This window comes from Anomaloglossus baeobatrachus, chromosome 12 (assembly GCF_048569485.1).
Source record: "Anomaloglossus baeobatrachus isolate aAnoBae1 chromosome 12, aAnoBae1.hap1, whole genome shotgun sequence".
Taxonomy (NCBI): Eukaryota; Metazoa; Chordata; class Amphibia; order Anura; family Aromobatidae; genus Anomaloglossus; species Anomaloglossus baeobatrachus.
In genome coordinates, this window is record NC_134364.1 from 115796374 (window position 1) to 115812975 (window position 16602).

General features: G+C 44.9%; 1 protein-coding gene across 4 annotated transcripts in view; it reads right to left on the bottom strand.

The window, feature by feature from the left end:
- Positions 1-8650: 8650 nt before the first annotated feature.
- Positions 8651-16602, bottom strand: part of PACS2 (phosphofurin acidic cluster sorting protein 2) — a 161039-nt gene continuing 153087 nt past the window's right edge. For all 4 annotated transcript variants that reach the window (XM_075329494.1, XM_075329493.1, XM_075329496.1 and 1 more), the window contains one exon: positions 8651-13308. In XM_075329494.1, coding sequence (XP_075185609.1) covers positions 13190-13308 — 119 coding nt within the window. In that variant the 3' untranslated portion in view covers positions 8651-13189. The remainder of the gene's footprint in view (positions 13309-16602) is intronic.

Here is a 16602-nt window from a genome sequence, read left to right on the forward strand (position 1 = left end):
CACCCGTACAGTAGTAATGTTTCCCTGCCCAATGGCACCTATACAGTAGTAATGTTCCCCTCCCCAGTACCACTCATACAGTAGTAATTATCCCCTTCCCCAGTGACACCCATACAGTAGTAACGTTCCCCTCCCCAGTAGCACCCATACAGTAGTGATCACGTTCCCAAGTGACACCCGTACAGTAGTAATGTTCTTCTCAGTGGCACTTATAAAGTAGTAATGTTCCCCTCCCCAGGGGCCACCATACAGTAGTAATGCTCCGCTCCCCAGGGGCCACCATACAGTAGTAATCCTCCCCTCCCCAGAGGCCACCATACAGTAGTAATGTTCCCCTCCCCAGGGGCCACCATACAGTAGTAATGTTCCCCTCTACAGTAGCATCCATACAGCTAATCAGATCATGCCTGTGAGCACGCATCAAAGAGAGCAACACAGATGTTGACTTAAATATACGTCATATGTTTTGAAGGGGTTAATGAAGCACTCGCTAAGTCACTGTCACACTTGATTCATAAGGTAGCATGCACCGCCTAATTAATTATGCAATTCTGTTACCCAGCATGCACTGTTGCCGTTGTCGGCTCAGATGGCACGGACTGGCATTACGTATAGAGCAAGTTATGCCGCGTTAGTTCCGTAATTTATGATGAATATCACAGGCTGGCCTGACCATACACCGCCCGTATGGGTGTAGCTGGTGTGTAAACTCCAAAAGTCACAATATTTTTGTGCATCTTCCAAGTTACATAAAATATTTCAACTCAAGATGTTCACAGCTGCTTTATGACAAGGACGCCTTAATGAAGTACCACACCGACGTCTGTAGATTGCCCATCATCCTCTACACCAGGGTTCCCCAGCTCCAGTCCTCAAGGCCCACCAACAGTGCATGTTTTCAGGATTTCCTTAGCATTGCACTGCTGTTGGAACCAGCACCTGGGCAGGTAATTACATTAACACCTGTGCAATACTAAGAAGATCCCAAAAACCTGCACTGTTGGTGGGCCTTGAGGACTGGAGTTGGGGACCTCTGCTCTACACCACCTTCCGACTTCTACCCTCCACTTCTACCCTCCCTCCACTCTCCCTCAACACTGCACAAGATAAGGAGAAAATGCCACATTGTCACCCTGCACAGTAACTGTATCCCCCAAACTAAGACTTTACAGCAGTGATATCCCCTTCTGTGCCCCCCCCCTTCCTGTTAGAAATGTCCTCCCTGTGGTCCCCATTATTATTAATGCTTATGTCTCCTTTTGTGGTGCCCATACAATAGTAAAATTTCCCTCTATGCACTCAGTAATCATGTCAGTCTTTGTGCTGAAATAAAGCAGTAACTACTCCCTTCCTGGTGTCACCCGTACAGTAGTAATGTTCCCCTCCCCAGTAACACCCATACGGTAGTAACGTTCCCCTCCCCAGTAGCACCCATACAGTAGTGATCACCTTCCCCAGTGACACCCGTACAGTAGTAATGTTTCCCTGCCCAGTGGCACCTATACAGTAGTAATTATCCCCTTCCCCAGTGACACCCATACAGTAGTAACGTTCCCCTCCCCAGTAGCACCCATACAGTAGTGATCACGTTCCCAAGTGACACCCGTACAGTAGTAATGTTCTTCTCAGTGGCACTTATAAAGTAGTAATGTTCCCCTCCCCAGTACCACTCATACAGTAGTAATTATCCCCTTCCCCAGTGACACCCATACAGTAGTAACGTTCCCCTCCCCAGTAGCACCCATACAGTAGTGATCACCTTCCCCAGTGACACCCGTACAGTAGTAATGTTTCCCTGCCCAATGGCACCTATACAGTAGTAATGTTCCCCTCCCCAGTACCACTCATACAGTAGTAATTATCCCCTTCCCCAGTGACACCCATACAGTAGTAACGTTCCCCTCCCCAGTAGCACCCATACAGTAGTGATCACGTTCCCAAGTGACACCCGTACAGTAGTAATGTTCTTCTCAGTGGCACTTATAAAGTAGTAATGTTCCCCTCCCCAGTACCACTCATACAGTAGTAATTATCCCCTTCCCCAGTGACACCCATACAGTAGTAACGTTCCCCTCCCCAGTAGCACCCATACAGTAGTGATCACGTTCCCAAGTGACACCCGTACAGTAGTAATGTTCTTCTCAGTGGCACTTATAAAGTAGTAATGTTCCCCTCCCCAGTACCACTCATACAGTAGTAATGAGCCAATTCCCCAGTGGCACTCATACAGTAGCAACGTACCCCTCCCCAGTGGCACCTATACATTAGTAATGTTCCCCTCCCCAGTACCACTCATACAGTAGTAATGATCCCCTTCCCCAGTACCACTCATACAGTAGCAATGTCCCCCTCCCCAGTGGTACCTAATCGGTAGTACAGTCCCCCCCTCCAGTGGCACCTATACAGTAGTAATGTCCCCCTCCGCAGTTGCACCCCTATAGTAGTAATATAAATCTTTTCTGGCCCCATACAGAAAAAGCACCCACCTTCTATGCCTGGATAGGGTCAGAACTTCCAAAATGGTGGTTCCATAAATTATTGTTTGAGGCCACAAATTGGGCATTGTTAATGTATAGGGATACAATGGGGGAAATTGCTGTTAGAGGACGTTTAGGCACAATTCTTTATCCAAGACAGTGTTTGACAAAATTGTACGATCCGCCTTCATGGATGAAAAGGTACCGCATATCAGTCAGGATGTATAACTGGTGACATGTGAAATAATAACATTTACTTCTCCGGGAAATCATTCTTCCAGATGTCCCAAAACATTGTGAACATTGTATCATCAAAAAAGTAAGTAATAGTTTTTTGTTTTTTTTTTATAAATAAAATTGTTAAATGAATGAACAAATGAGATATCTAAAATCACATCACTATCTGGTATCCACCCCTTTGGCTTTTTCAGTTCTGGTGGTACTTTGCCGTTGTGCCCAACAACTAACCACAGATCCTCTGTAGATGCAAAGCTGCGCAAATCATTTTGTTTTTTCATGTAATTCCACAAAGAAGGGGTGACGTTGAGGTCGGGGCTCTGGAGGCCGGATCCGGACCATCACCTCCAGGACGCCTGGTTCTGTTTTACACTGAAGATGGCTCTTAATCACATTGGTGAGAAAAACAGGTAGATACGAGCGCATCATACAAAGCCATCAAGGAGTCATGGAAATAGAATACATTGATACTGCTGTGTATACAAACAATTAATACTGCTGTATATACATCACATAAGAGACACAGACTTCTGTATATAATCACATAGAAGACAGTGAGACAGCTGTACATACATTATAAGAAACGCAGATTGCTATATACATCACAGAGTAGACTGCTGTATATACATGACGTATAAGAGACTGGTGTATATACAGTGGGGATGGAAAGTATTCAGACCCCTTTACATTTTTCACTGTTTCATTGCAGCCATTTGATAAATTCAAAAAAGTTCATTTTTTTTCTCATTGATGTACATTCTGCACCGCATCTTATCAAAAACAAAAATTTTTGCAAATTTATTAAAAAAGAAAAACTGAAATATCACATGGTCGCAAGTATTCAGACACTTATATTTAAGTCACATACAGCCCATTTCATTGTGATCCTCCTTGAGATGGTTCTACTCCTTCATTGGAGTCCAGCTGGGTTTAATTAAACTGATAGGGCTTGATTTGGAAAGGCACACACCCGTCTATATAAGGCTATGTGCACACAGTGCGTTTTTTTGACGCTGCGTTTTTGTGCGTTTTTGGCCGCTAAAAACGCACAAAAACGCACCTGCGTCGAAAAACGCGGCAAAAAACGCACGCGTTTTGCCGCGATTTGGTGCGTTTTTTTGCTGCGTTTTTGCTCACTGCGTCCTTATGCGTTTTTTTATCAGTAAACAAAAAAAAAAAAGGTCTGATGTCATTTCCTTCTTCAATGTGTTCTTCATTCTCCACTAGTGTATGCAGAAGAGCAGACAGCTGCAGAACTACAAGGCTCAGCATCCTCCATCCAATAGTGTATGCAGGAGAGCAGACAGCAGCTGCCGGCAGCTGCTGCAGCGATCGGACGGGATCAGACTCCCGCCCCATCGCTCCAGGAGCTGCCGGTAATCAGCACATGAGTGAGTATTATTTCTTTTTTTTTTTTTTTTTTTTGCACCGATGCATCAGCTGATTGTATAAACGACTTTTATACAATCAGCTGATGTGTGATGGGATTCAGGCACTTGAACCTGACATCATCTGATCGCTTTGCCTTCCAGCAAACCGATCAGATGATATTGGATCCGGATTGGACGGCGCGGGACCCTAACCCAGGATTACTGCGGAGGGGGGTTTATTTCAATAAAGATGGAGTCACTAATTGTGTTGTGTTTTATTTCTAATAAAAATATTTTTCTGTGTGTTGTGTTTTTTTTTCTATCTTTACTAGAAATTCATGGTGGCCATGTCTAATATTGGCGTGACACCATGAATTTCGGGCTTAGGACTAGCTGATAATATACAGCTAGCCCTAACTCCATTATTACCTAGCTAGCCACCCGGCATCAGGGCAGCTAGAAGAGTTGGATACAGCGCCAGAAGATGGCACTTCTATGAAAGCGCCATTTTCTGGGGTGGCTGCGGGACTGCAATTCACAGCGGGGGTGCCCAGAAAGCTTGGGCACCCTGCACTGTGGATTCCAATCCCCAGCTGCCTAGTTGTACCCGGCTGGACTCAAAAATTGGGCGAAGCTCACGTCATTTTTTTTTTTAAATTATTTCATGAAATTCATGAAATAATTTAAAAAAAAAAGGGCTTCCCTATATTTTTGGTTCCCAGCCGGGTACAAATAGGCAGCTGGGGGTTGGGGGCAGCCCGTACCTGCCTGCTGTACCCGGCTAGCATACAAAAATATGGCGAAGCCCACGTCATTTTTTTTGTTTGGGGGGGGGGCAAAGAAATCCTGCATACAGTCCTGGAAGGAGGATGCTGAGCCTTGTAGTTCGACAGCTGCTGTCTGCTCTCCTGCATACACTATTGGATGGAGGATGCTGAGCCTTGTAGTTCTGCAGCTGTCTGCTCTTCTGCATACACTAGTGGAGAATGAAGAACACATTGAAGAAGGAAATGACATCAGACCTTTTTTTTTTGTTCACTGATAAAAAAAACGCATAAGGACGCAGTGAGCAAAAACGCAGCAAAACGCAGCAAAAAAACGCACCAAATCGCGGCAAAACGTGTGCGTTTTTTGCCGCGTTTTTTCGACGCAGGTGCGTTTTTGTGCGTTTTTAGCGGCCAAAAACGCACAAAAACGCAGCGTCAAAAAAACGCACTGTGTGCACATAGCCTTAGACCTCACAGCTCACACCAAATGAGAATCATGAGATCAAAGGAACTGCCCAAGGAGCTCAGAGACAATTGTGGCAAGGCACAGATCTGGCCAAGGTTACAAAAAGATTGCTGCAATACTCAAGGTTCCTAAGGGGTGCTTCACACATAGCGAGATCGCTGCTGAGTCACGCTTTTTGTGACGCAGCAGTGACCTCATTAGCGATCTCGCTGTGTGTGACACTGAGCAGCGATCTGGCCCCTGCTGCGAGATCGCTGCTCGTTACACACAGCCCTGGTTCGTTTTCTTCAAAGGCGCTCTCCCGCTGTGACACACAGATCGCTGTGTGTGACAGCGAGAGAGCGACAAATGAAGCGAGCAGGGAGCAGGAGCCGGCGTCTGGCAGCTGCGGAGGCTGGTAACTAAGAAACATCGGGTAACAAAGGTGGTTACCCGATATTTACCTTAGTTACCAGCCTCCGCAGCTCTCACGCTGCCTGTGCGGCCGGCTCCGGCTCTCTGCAAATGTAGCTGCTGTACACATCGGGTTAATTAACCCGATGTGTACTGTAGCTAGGAGAGCAAGGAGCCAGCGCTAAGCAGTGTGCGCGGCTCCCTGCTCCCTGCACACACAGCTAAGCGGTGTGCGCTGGTAACTAATGTAAACATCGGGTAACCATACCCAATGTTTACCTTAGTTACCAGTGTCCGCAGCTTCCAGACGCCGGCTCCGTGCAAGCGCAGCGTCGCTTGCACGTCGCTGCTGGCTGGGGGCTGTTCACTGGTCGCTGGTGAGATCTGCCTGTTTGACAGCTCACCAGCGACCATGTAGCGATGCAGCAGCGATCCTGACCAGGTCAGATCGCTGGTCGGATCGCTGCTGCATCGCTAAAGTGTGAAGGTATCCTAAGAGAACAGTGGCCTCCATAATCCTTAAATGGAAGAAATTTGGGACCACCAGAACTCTTTCTAGACATGGCCGTCCAGCCAAACGGAGCAATCATGGGAGAAGAGCTTTGGGGAGAGAGGTAAAAAAGAACCCCAAGATCACGGTGGCTGAGCTCTAGAGATGCAGTAGGGAGATGGGAGAAAGTTCCACAAAGTCACCTATCACTGCAGCCTCCACCAGTCGGGCCTTTATGGCAGAGTGGCCCGACGGAAGCCTCTCCTCAGTGAAGGACGTATGAAATCCCGCATAGAGTTTGCAAAAAAAAAAAAAAAAACACATGAAGGATCCCAGACTATGAGAAATAAGATTCTCTGGTCTGATGAGACGAAGATAGAACTTTTTAAGAGATAATTCTAAGCGGTATGTGTGGAGAAAACCAGGCACTGCTCATCACCTACCCAATACAATCCCCACAGTGAGACATGGTGGTGGCAGCATCATACTATGGGTGTGTTTTTCAGCTGCAGAGACAGGACGACTCGTTGCAATTGAAGGAAAGATGAAAGCGGCCAAGTACTAAGATATCCTGGAAGAAAACCTCTTCCAGAGTGCTCTGGACCTCAGATTTGCCCGAAGGTTCACCTTTCAACAAGACAATGACCCTAAGCACACAGCTAAAATAACAAAGGAGTAGCTTCAGAACAACTCTGTGACCATTCTTTACTGGCCCAGTCAGAGCCCTGACCTAAACCCAATTGAGCATCTCTGGAGACACCTGAAAATGGCGTCCACCAACGTTCATCATCCAACCTGACGGAACTGGAGAGGATCTGCAAGGAAGAATGGTAGAGGATCCCCAAATCCAGGAGTGAAAAACTTGTTGCATCAATGAAACAGAGTGGAAAATTTCAAGGGGTCTGAATACTTTCCACACCCACTGTACATCACATATAAGACACTGAAACAGCAGTATATACAGTACATCATATAGGAGACACAGACTGCTGTATATATATGTTACCAGCAATGTGTAAAAACAGGCATCCTATAGAATACCTAGGCAATGTATACGATGCCGGAAATGGGTCGTCAAAGTATGAAATACATCAGATGTTCATACATTTCCCAGTCATTCTATAGAATACCTAAATGACACAGGCGGAGTGTAGAATACTACAGGGGTGGTCCGTCCAAAAATAGGTGGACAGGCAGGCAGCAGCAGATCTGTGAAACTGGCTCAGTTGCCCTTAGCATTAGCAACCAATCAGATTCCATCTTTCATTTTCCAAAGAGTCTATGAGGAATGAAAAGTGGAATCTGATTGGTTGCGAAGGGCTGAAAAGTAGAATCTGTTTGGTTGCTAAGGGCAACTGAGCCAGTTTCACACATCTGCTGTCTGTCCACCTACTACTTTTGGACGAACCACCCTGTATGCTTTCTGGAATGAAGTAGTGTGCTTGCTGTGCCGTAGCAGCAGACTTGAGGTGTATGTGCAAGATTAAGTGCCAAACTAACAAATGCCTTTGTGTAAAAAAAAAATGAAGTGCAACTCAAAATACCATTCTAGCCTCCCCTGCTGCAACAAATAGTCAGGAATAACACTTCAATTCCTTTTTTTTTGTTTTTGTTTTCCAGCAAAGATATCCTGTTGCTCATTTTTCATTTCTTCTTTCAGGTTTTTGACTGTTTGTTACTAAAGACTAATAGTCAGGAATGACACTTCTGCTGTTTCTTTGTGTTTTTCCCAGTAAAGATATCCTATTGTTCATTTAGGATTTCTTCTTTCATTAGTTTTTTGACTGTTTGTTACTAAATACTTTTTCCAATCTGGGAATATCAGACTTTGCCTGTGCAGTTCTTGTCATTCTTTATAATAATACCTACGCCTTTTATGTAATGCCTAGGAAAAGTATAGAACAACAGATATTTCATACCTTGCCTGAAAACGACAGGGATTGTATACATTGCCTAGGTATTCTATAGAAAGCCGAGTTTTCAAACATTGCCTGTAACATATATATCACATAGGAGACACTGAAACAGCAGTATATACATCATATAGGAGACACAGACTGCTGTATATACATCATATAGGAGACACAGACTGCTGTATATACATCATATAGGAGACACAGACTGCTGTATATAGATCACAATTGACACGAACAGCTGTATACATCCTGTAGTAGACACAGACTGCTGTATACATCACATAGGGTACACAGACTTTTAAACAGGGCACTCCAGAGCCCCAATCTCGGAATCAATGGGGTTCTCGGTAGTGGAAATGCGAGGGATCAGCCCACATGATCCAGCACGTCTGTCACACACACGCCAGTCTGTATGTATGCGGGTGGTTTATTCTCACATTCCAGTCTGCTACACATCATAAACGTAACACACAAAAACACAGAAACAATTTTATAAAAGCTTGCTAAAAGAAAAAATAAGGCAAAACAATTCCATGAGTATTGTCAGTAAATTTTATTTAAAGGGAAGCAAGTTCAGAGGGGTTTATAGGAAATATGAACATTTTAGAGATAAAGGCTTTTTTTTTTGCCCCTTTACCACTACAACAGCCTAACTAGCAATCCATCACTGTAAAGAGGTTTATTCTTGGTAAATGACATCACAACGCTCAGTCACTGAAGATGCGGAGGATTTGCAGTGTGATCTCACATTTACTGCCAGAAATATTCCAGCGTAAATCAGGAAAACGGATTTAGGATCCCTCCAAGCGAAAGGGTTAAAATGTGTTGTTTCCCACCAAACATCATTGGGTTTTGGAGGTAACAGATCAGATAAACATGGCAGGTTTAACCCCGAAATAGCGCCACTCTTTATTTATGATACCCAACGCGTGGACTTGAGTAGTTCATTTTCAAGCAATCTGTCATGTTTTTTATTTCATTTTATCCCTTCAGCCACATTATGTTTTGCGATTAAATTTGCCATGATTTCATGTCATCTAAAAATCATTGTTTGTTTCCTTAGACTTAAAGGGGTTGTCCACCTAGGAAGAGAAAAATATTACTTAAAGGGGTTATTTCCACTTTCATAAATGGGTATTGTCGGACAGAGATTCTAAATACAAGCAATTTTGCCCTTTACACCTTATAAAAAAAATTTCAGCAGTTCTTGAGATATTAACTCTTGTTTACAACTTGTTGCTTTGGCGACTGACCTCCACTGTTTGACAGAACATGTCCAGTGCTTACAAGGTCTTTAGCATTGAGCCTGTAAGTGCAGTATTTAAGCTACCCAGGATCCCTGGGGCGCGCTGTTACCTCCTCCTAATAAGAAGTAAATTACAAAAGTGCTTCTATTTACACAAACTATCCATGAGTGAAAATAGGAATAACCCTTCAATGATCAAAGCACGTGATATCAGCTAAACAATGGAAATCAGGTTATAACAGCTGAGGCATGTGAGAACAGCTAAGCAGTGGAAGTCCGGTTATAACAGCTGGGGCACGTGATAACAGCTAAATGGTGGAAGTCAAGTTATAACAGCTGGGGCACGTGATAAATAAAAACGGTGGAAGTCCGGTTATAACAGCTGAGGCACTTGATAACAGCTAAACAATGGAAATCAGGTTGTAACAGCAAAGGCATGTGAGAACAGCTAAACAATGGAAATCAGGTTATAACAGCTGAGGCATGTGAGAACAGCTAAATGGTGGAAGTCAGGTTATAACAGCTGGACACGTGATAATAGCTAAATGATGAAAGTCAGGTTATAACAATTATGGTCTAGCGGTGACATCTCTACATGTGACCAATGCAACTAATCACTGGTGATTAGCTGCAGAAGTCATTTTAATAACAAACTTTTTTTTTTTTTAGCTGTACAACCCCCTTAAAAAGTAGAAATCACACTGCAATCCATCCAAGAACATGCCTGCAAAGTACCCTCCAAGCCTCACACTGCAGTCCTATAGGATTATGGCATCATCCCTATATAAAAGCTTTGGATGTGGAGAAAGTCGCAGCGTACGCTGGTGCATACAGCATCAATCACATCAATCTGCTGTTAAGTATTAGATCTCCGTAAATCATTCAATAGCGTAAAGGCCATGTTACATTCAAAATGAGCAATTCCTAAAAGGCGCATGTGTCTCAAAATATAAAGGGTCCATGATGAGCGGTCTGAGTCACGAGCAGGCAGCCCCTTATTAATGCATGTTATCAGTAGATCCATGGGGTTAATAATCATCCAGAAGATAACATGATAGTACTAGGTGACTACTATGAGGACGCTACTGGTTCCAGTCCCTCATTTCCATTAATGAATGGTGTTCGGACGATTGTGTAGGGACCCACAAGTCTTAAAAAATAGAGTGAGTTCTTGTGTTAGCGCAATGTGCGCACTACCGCTAGCTCTAATGCTACGTGACGGGGAGTGTAAATCGGTGAGCACAAGGAAGTCAGTGGTTTTATCAGAACTAAAAATAAAAAATCTCAATTATAGGAATAAACCCTCACACTGTTAAATATAAATATAGAAAGTATAAATAGGGGGCGCCGATCTTTCCAGGACACGAGCGGTCAGGTACGTGGCTTCTTATGGGTGATTGCCCTGGGCCGATCATGTAACAGGCAGGAAGGAGGATCTGTTACAGTCAAGAGTGTTCGCAAAGTGCAAAACCACTTACAGCAAATAGCGGTTTCATTTTCACAGCCTATATAACGGCTCTTTCACATAACTGTATCTGAGGTCACATCGCAGGTTATAACAGCTGGGGCACGTAATAGCAGCTAAATGGAGGAAGTCAGGTTATAACAGCTGGGGCACGTGATAACAGCTAAATGGTGGACGTCAGGTCATAACAGCTGGGGCACGTGAGAACAGCTAAATGGTGGAAGTCAGGTCATAACAGCTGGGGCACGTGAGAACAGCTAAATGGTGGACGTCAGGTCATAACAGCTGGGGCACGTGATAACAGCTAAATGGTGGGTCAGGTCATAACAGCTGGGGCAAGTGAGAACAGCTAAATGGTGGACGTCAGGTCATAACAGCTGGGGCAAGTGAGAACAGCTAAATGGTGGACGTCAGGTCATAACAGCTGGGGCACGTGATAACAGCTAAATGGAGGAAGTCAGGTTATAACAGCTGGGGCACGTGAGAACAGTTAAATGGTGGAAGTCAGGTCATAACAGCTGGGGCACGTGAGAACAGTTAAATGGTGGAAGTCAGGTCATAACAGCTGGGGCACGTGAGAACAGCTAAATGGTGGAAGTCAGGTCATAACAGCTGGGGCACGTGATAATAGCTAAATGGAGAAAGTCAGGTTATAACAGCTGGGGCACGTGATAACAGCTAAATAGTGGAAGTCAGGTCATAACAGCTGGGGCATGTAATGAACAATGACTGCACTGTACTCTTGATCTCCGTCACTCCTATAAACTTTGAATGTAGCTGCATGAAGACACGGTTCTGGTTGACAGACTCCACCCAATCTAGCAGTTACCATCTATACAACTTGTTATACCTACTAACACTCCTTCAATTTATATTACTTGTGACCAAATCCTGTTTTAAAGGGAGTGTGTCATCAGAAAGAGGCCAAAGTGAAAATGGAAAGAGAGCTTGTCACTAGCTCAAAAAAATTTAGTTAAATACCTGATTAAAATCCAAGCTTACCTGATTCTGCTGCATTTTTCAGTTTTGAGCTGCGTCACTTTTGTTTCTTTTGCAGCACAGTATGTGAAATCTCTGCTGGTAGTTCAACTTGGAGTTTGTTTATAGTCCTCTCTGGGGGCATGTTATTTCACCCCTCCCTCCCAGATGCTGCCAATCACAGTTCAGCAGTATTGAACTATTACTGGCATCATCAGTGAGGGAGGGATGAAGGTGCACGCCTCCAGAAAAAGACACTGAAGGAATACTATTGCACTAAAAGCAGAGATTTCACATACTGCGCTCCAAAAGCAATAAAAGTAAATATCTCTGTAACTGAGCGACGCAGAGCAAAATGGTAAAAAGATTCAGAATCAGGGGAGCTCAGGGATTTTTTTTAAAAAAAAGCATTTAACTAAATTTTTGTTGCTCAAGTATCAGGTCCTCTTTAAATACAGATTCCGATATTTACAAAATTGCCTCCAATTTTGTAAGAACATTTTTTTTACAGAAAAATAATTAAATAGCTAATTTTCTTAAAACACAACCCCTTTACATTGAATATTATTTTTTTAACACCATATCAAACATCAGTGCCACAAAATTCTATTGAGGGATCACGCGGTTTTTCTTTAATGTTGAAGTGAACGTACCGTCTGCCGCCACTACGGGGGGGCGTATGATTTAACACATAATATGGAGTGCAATGCATGAACCCGTGAGCTCCCCCTAGTGGTGAACCAAAACATTATGAGTATATATCAGCACAGAATAAAAAAAAAAAAAAAGAGGGTGTGAAATTTTGGATTTTTGTGTCAATGAGAAAGTAAAAGGGGCATCGCAATCCACAGATACAGTTATGTAAAGAAGCCTTTAGTGAGAATCTGTCAGTTCTTTATCATGATTACATAGTGCATTGTGCTGGCATTATAGCATATGACTACATGGCGGCAATTACTATGGCCATGCTCCGTCATAAGTAGTGGGGGAAGCCTGCTCTATGTAGGAAGCACAGCCTCAGGTTCCCTCTAATCCATCGCTCACACTTCGGGGACTGCAGAAGAAAATGTGCGGCTTCGAAATACCGAAATTTCTGCCAAGAGCGAATTTAAGACTTTGTTTTAAAGATATACTCCCTTGGATGTAACATTAAAAATACAAAAAAAAAATGTAACTTCAAGCTTAGTTTTAAATAAATTGGAGCAATAATAAAACACTAGTAAAAAAAAAAAAAAGAAAAAAAAAAATTGTAAAAAGGGGAGTAACTGGATGGCTCTGCTGGAAAGAGTCGTTGGCACAAGTTAGTGTATGAGATCCAGACATCCGGTTATGGAGTAAGAAGTGGGTAGTGTTGAAAAGACGACCTCCGCAGGAAAAAAAAAGGCTAGAAGATAGATTTTGAGTGTCCGAATATACAGATGGGGAAGTGCTTAACGTGAGACGACCATTGCGCTGCCAGCTGGAAAAACTTCACATCGTTCCATTCCACACCGTCAATGAGCACTGAGGAAAAAAACAGAAAAGGATTATGTAGAGAAGGATACGGGTAGGGGGTGGGGGGGTGATTACCATATTTTTTGGGTAATAAGATGCACTTTTCCTCCCAAAAATGTGGGAGGAAAATGAGGGGTGCGTCTTATAATCTGAACGTAGCTTATTGGGGGTAGTAGAGAGGGGTCGCAAGAGGCCGGGGGAATGCTGCGGCGGCTGTCCACTGTGCTGTGGCGGCTGTGCGGGGTCTGACACGGCTGTGCAGGGTCTCTGGAGGCTGGGGTTGGGACGGCTGTGCGTGGGCTGGGGCGGCTGTGTGGGGTTTCGAGCAGCTGGACTGGCACTGCGGGGTGGGAGATGATAACTTCAAATAATGCTACCAGGATTCAGCGCGTGCGCAGATGGAAATAGCTGCTCAAGATCTCATCTGTGCACGCACCGCATCCGGCCCACTGATCTCCCAGCAGTGGACTTAAGGAAAATGGCGCCCGGAGGTGATGCTTGTGCAGATGAGATCTTGGCATGCCATTGAGCCGAGAGCTCAATCTGCACTAACTCTGGGCGCCATTTCTTTGAAGCCCGAGCCCCAGCACAGCTCACAGTTTCTGAAACACCCCCCGCACTTGCCTCCGGTGACTCCGCTCCACCACCTCCAGTAAGACACCTCCGGATTATAAGATGGACACCATTTATTTTTTTTTCACCTTTTTTTGCTCTGAATTTGGGGTGCATCTTATAATCCAGTACTTGTGTAGACATAAATACTTCTTTACCCCATTAAAGGGAAATCTACCAATAAGATCAATCCTCCAAAGCTGAATAAAATGACACCTTGATATCTGCAATTCAATGTCTTATTCTAGAAAGAAAACACATTTTTCTTAATATGTACTTTTGCTCTTAAGATCTATGGACCAAACATAGATCTCCCTGAGAATTGTCCCCATTTTATATAAAAAAAAAGCTCTGGGGTCAGTTTCCAGTGTGAGACATGTAATGGCTGATAGCCTGCTCTCCTCATCTACATGTCTCACATTGGTAACAGACCTCTTTGGAGGCAGATTCTCCGGGAGATCTGTGTCCTGTCCATAGATGTTATCAGCTCATTTATATATAAGCCATCAAATATCAAATAATAATAATTATTATTATTAATAATAATTTTGAATATCATAATTGTATTCACCTTCCTATAACCTACACGAGCATATAGACGGCTTACGGGGGTTTATCTTGCTAACAAATTGCCTTTAAGGCAATTTTCATTTACTCCTCCCCTTTCATTAAGATCCATCACTTTTTGTTTTTTCCGTCTTGAACCTGCGCTTGTTTAATGAATGTACATGAACATGGCAGCTACTAGGACTTTCAGCCGTCTTTCAGGGGGAAAAAAAGAAGGGAATTTTGTTTACTTACCGTAAATTCCTTTTCTTCTAGCTCCTATTGGGAGACCCAGACAATTGGGTGTATAGCTTCTGCCTCCGGAGGCCACACAAAGTATTACACTTTAAAAAGTGTAACCCCTCCCCTCTGCCTATACACCCTCCCGTGCATCACGGGCTCCTCAGATTTGGTGCAAAAGCAGGAAGGAGGAAACTTATAAATTGGTCTAAGGTAAATTCAATCCGAAGGATGTTCGGACAACTGAAAACCATGAACCAAAAGAACAATTCAACATGAACAACATGTGTACACAACAGAACAACAGCCCGAAGGGAACAGGGGCGGGTGCTGGGTCTCCCAATAGGAGCTAGAAGAAAAGGAATTTACGGTAAGTAAACAAAATTCCCTTCTTCTTTGTCGCTCCATTGGGAGACCCAGACAATTGGGACGTCCAAAAGCAGTCCCTGGGTGGGTAAAAGAAAACCTCGATAAAAAGAGCCGAAAACGGCCCCCTCTTACAGGTGGGCAACCGCCGCCTGAAGGACTCGCCTACCTAGGCTGGCATCTGCCGAAGCATAGGTATGCACCTGATAGTGTTTCGTGAAAGTGTGCAGGCTCGACCAGGTAGCTGCCTGACACACCTGCTGAGCCGTAACCTGGTGCCGCAATGCCCAGGACACACCCACGGCTCTGGTAGAATGGGCTTTCAGCCCTGAAGGAACCGGAAGCCCAGAAGAATGGTAGGCTTCAAGAATCGGTTCCTTGATCCACCGAGCCAAGGTTGACTTGGATGCCTGCGACCCCTTACGCTGGCCAGCGACAAGGACAAAGAGCGCATCTGAACGGCGCAGGGGCGCCGTGCGAGACACGTAGAGCCGGAGTGCTCTCACTAGATCTAACAAGTGCAAATCCTTTTCACATTGGTGAACTGGATGAGGGCAAAATGAAGGTAAGGAAATATCCTGATTGAGATGAAACGGGGATACCACCTTAGGGAGGAATTCCGGGACCGGACGCAGAACCACCTTATCCTGGTGAAAAACCAGGAAGGGGGCTTTGCATGACAACGCTGCTAGCTCCGACACTCTACGGAGCGACGTAACCGCCACTAGAAAAGCCACCTTCTGCGAAAGACGTGATAGAGACATCCCGCAGCGGCTCGAAGGGTGGTTTCTGAAGAGCCCTTAACACTCTGTTAAGATCCCAAGGTTCCAGCGGCCGCTTGTAAGGTGGGACTATGTGGCAAACTCCCTGCAGGAACGTGCGGACCTGCGGAAGTCTGGCTAGACGCTTTTGAAAAAACACGGAAAGCGCCGAAACTTGTCCCTTGAGAGAGCAGAGAGACAAACCCTTGTCCATTCCGGATTGAAGGAAGGAAAGAAAGGTGGGTAAGGCAAACGGCCAGGGGGTAAAACCCTTATCAGAGCACCAGGATAAGAAGATCCTCCAAGCCCTGTGATAGATCTTGGCGGACGTTGGTTTCCTGGCCTGTCTCATAGTGGCAATGACATCTTGAGATAACTCTGAGGACGCTAGGATCCAGGACTCAATGGCCACACAGTCAGGTTGAGGGCCGCAGAATTCAGATGGAAAAATGGCCCTTGAGACAGCAAGTCTGGTCGGTCTGGGAGTGCCCACGGTTGACCGACCGTGAGGTGCCACAGATCCGGGTACCACGACCTCCTCGGCCAGTCTGGAGCGACGAGGATGGCGCGGCGGCAGTCGGACCTGATCTTGCGTAACACTCTGGGCAGCAGTGCCAGAGGAGGAAACACATAAGGTAGTCGAAACTGCGACCAATCCTGAACTAATGCGTCCGCCGCCAGAGCTCTGTGATCTTGAGACCGTGCCATGAATGCCGGGACTTTGTTGTTGTGCCGAGACGCCATGAGATCGACGTCCGGCGTTCCCCAGCGGCAACAG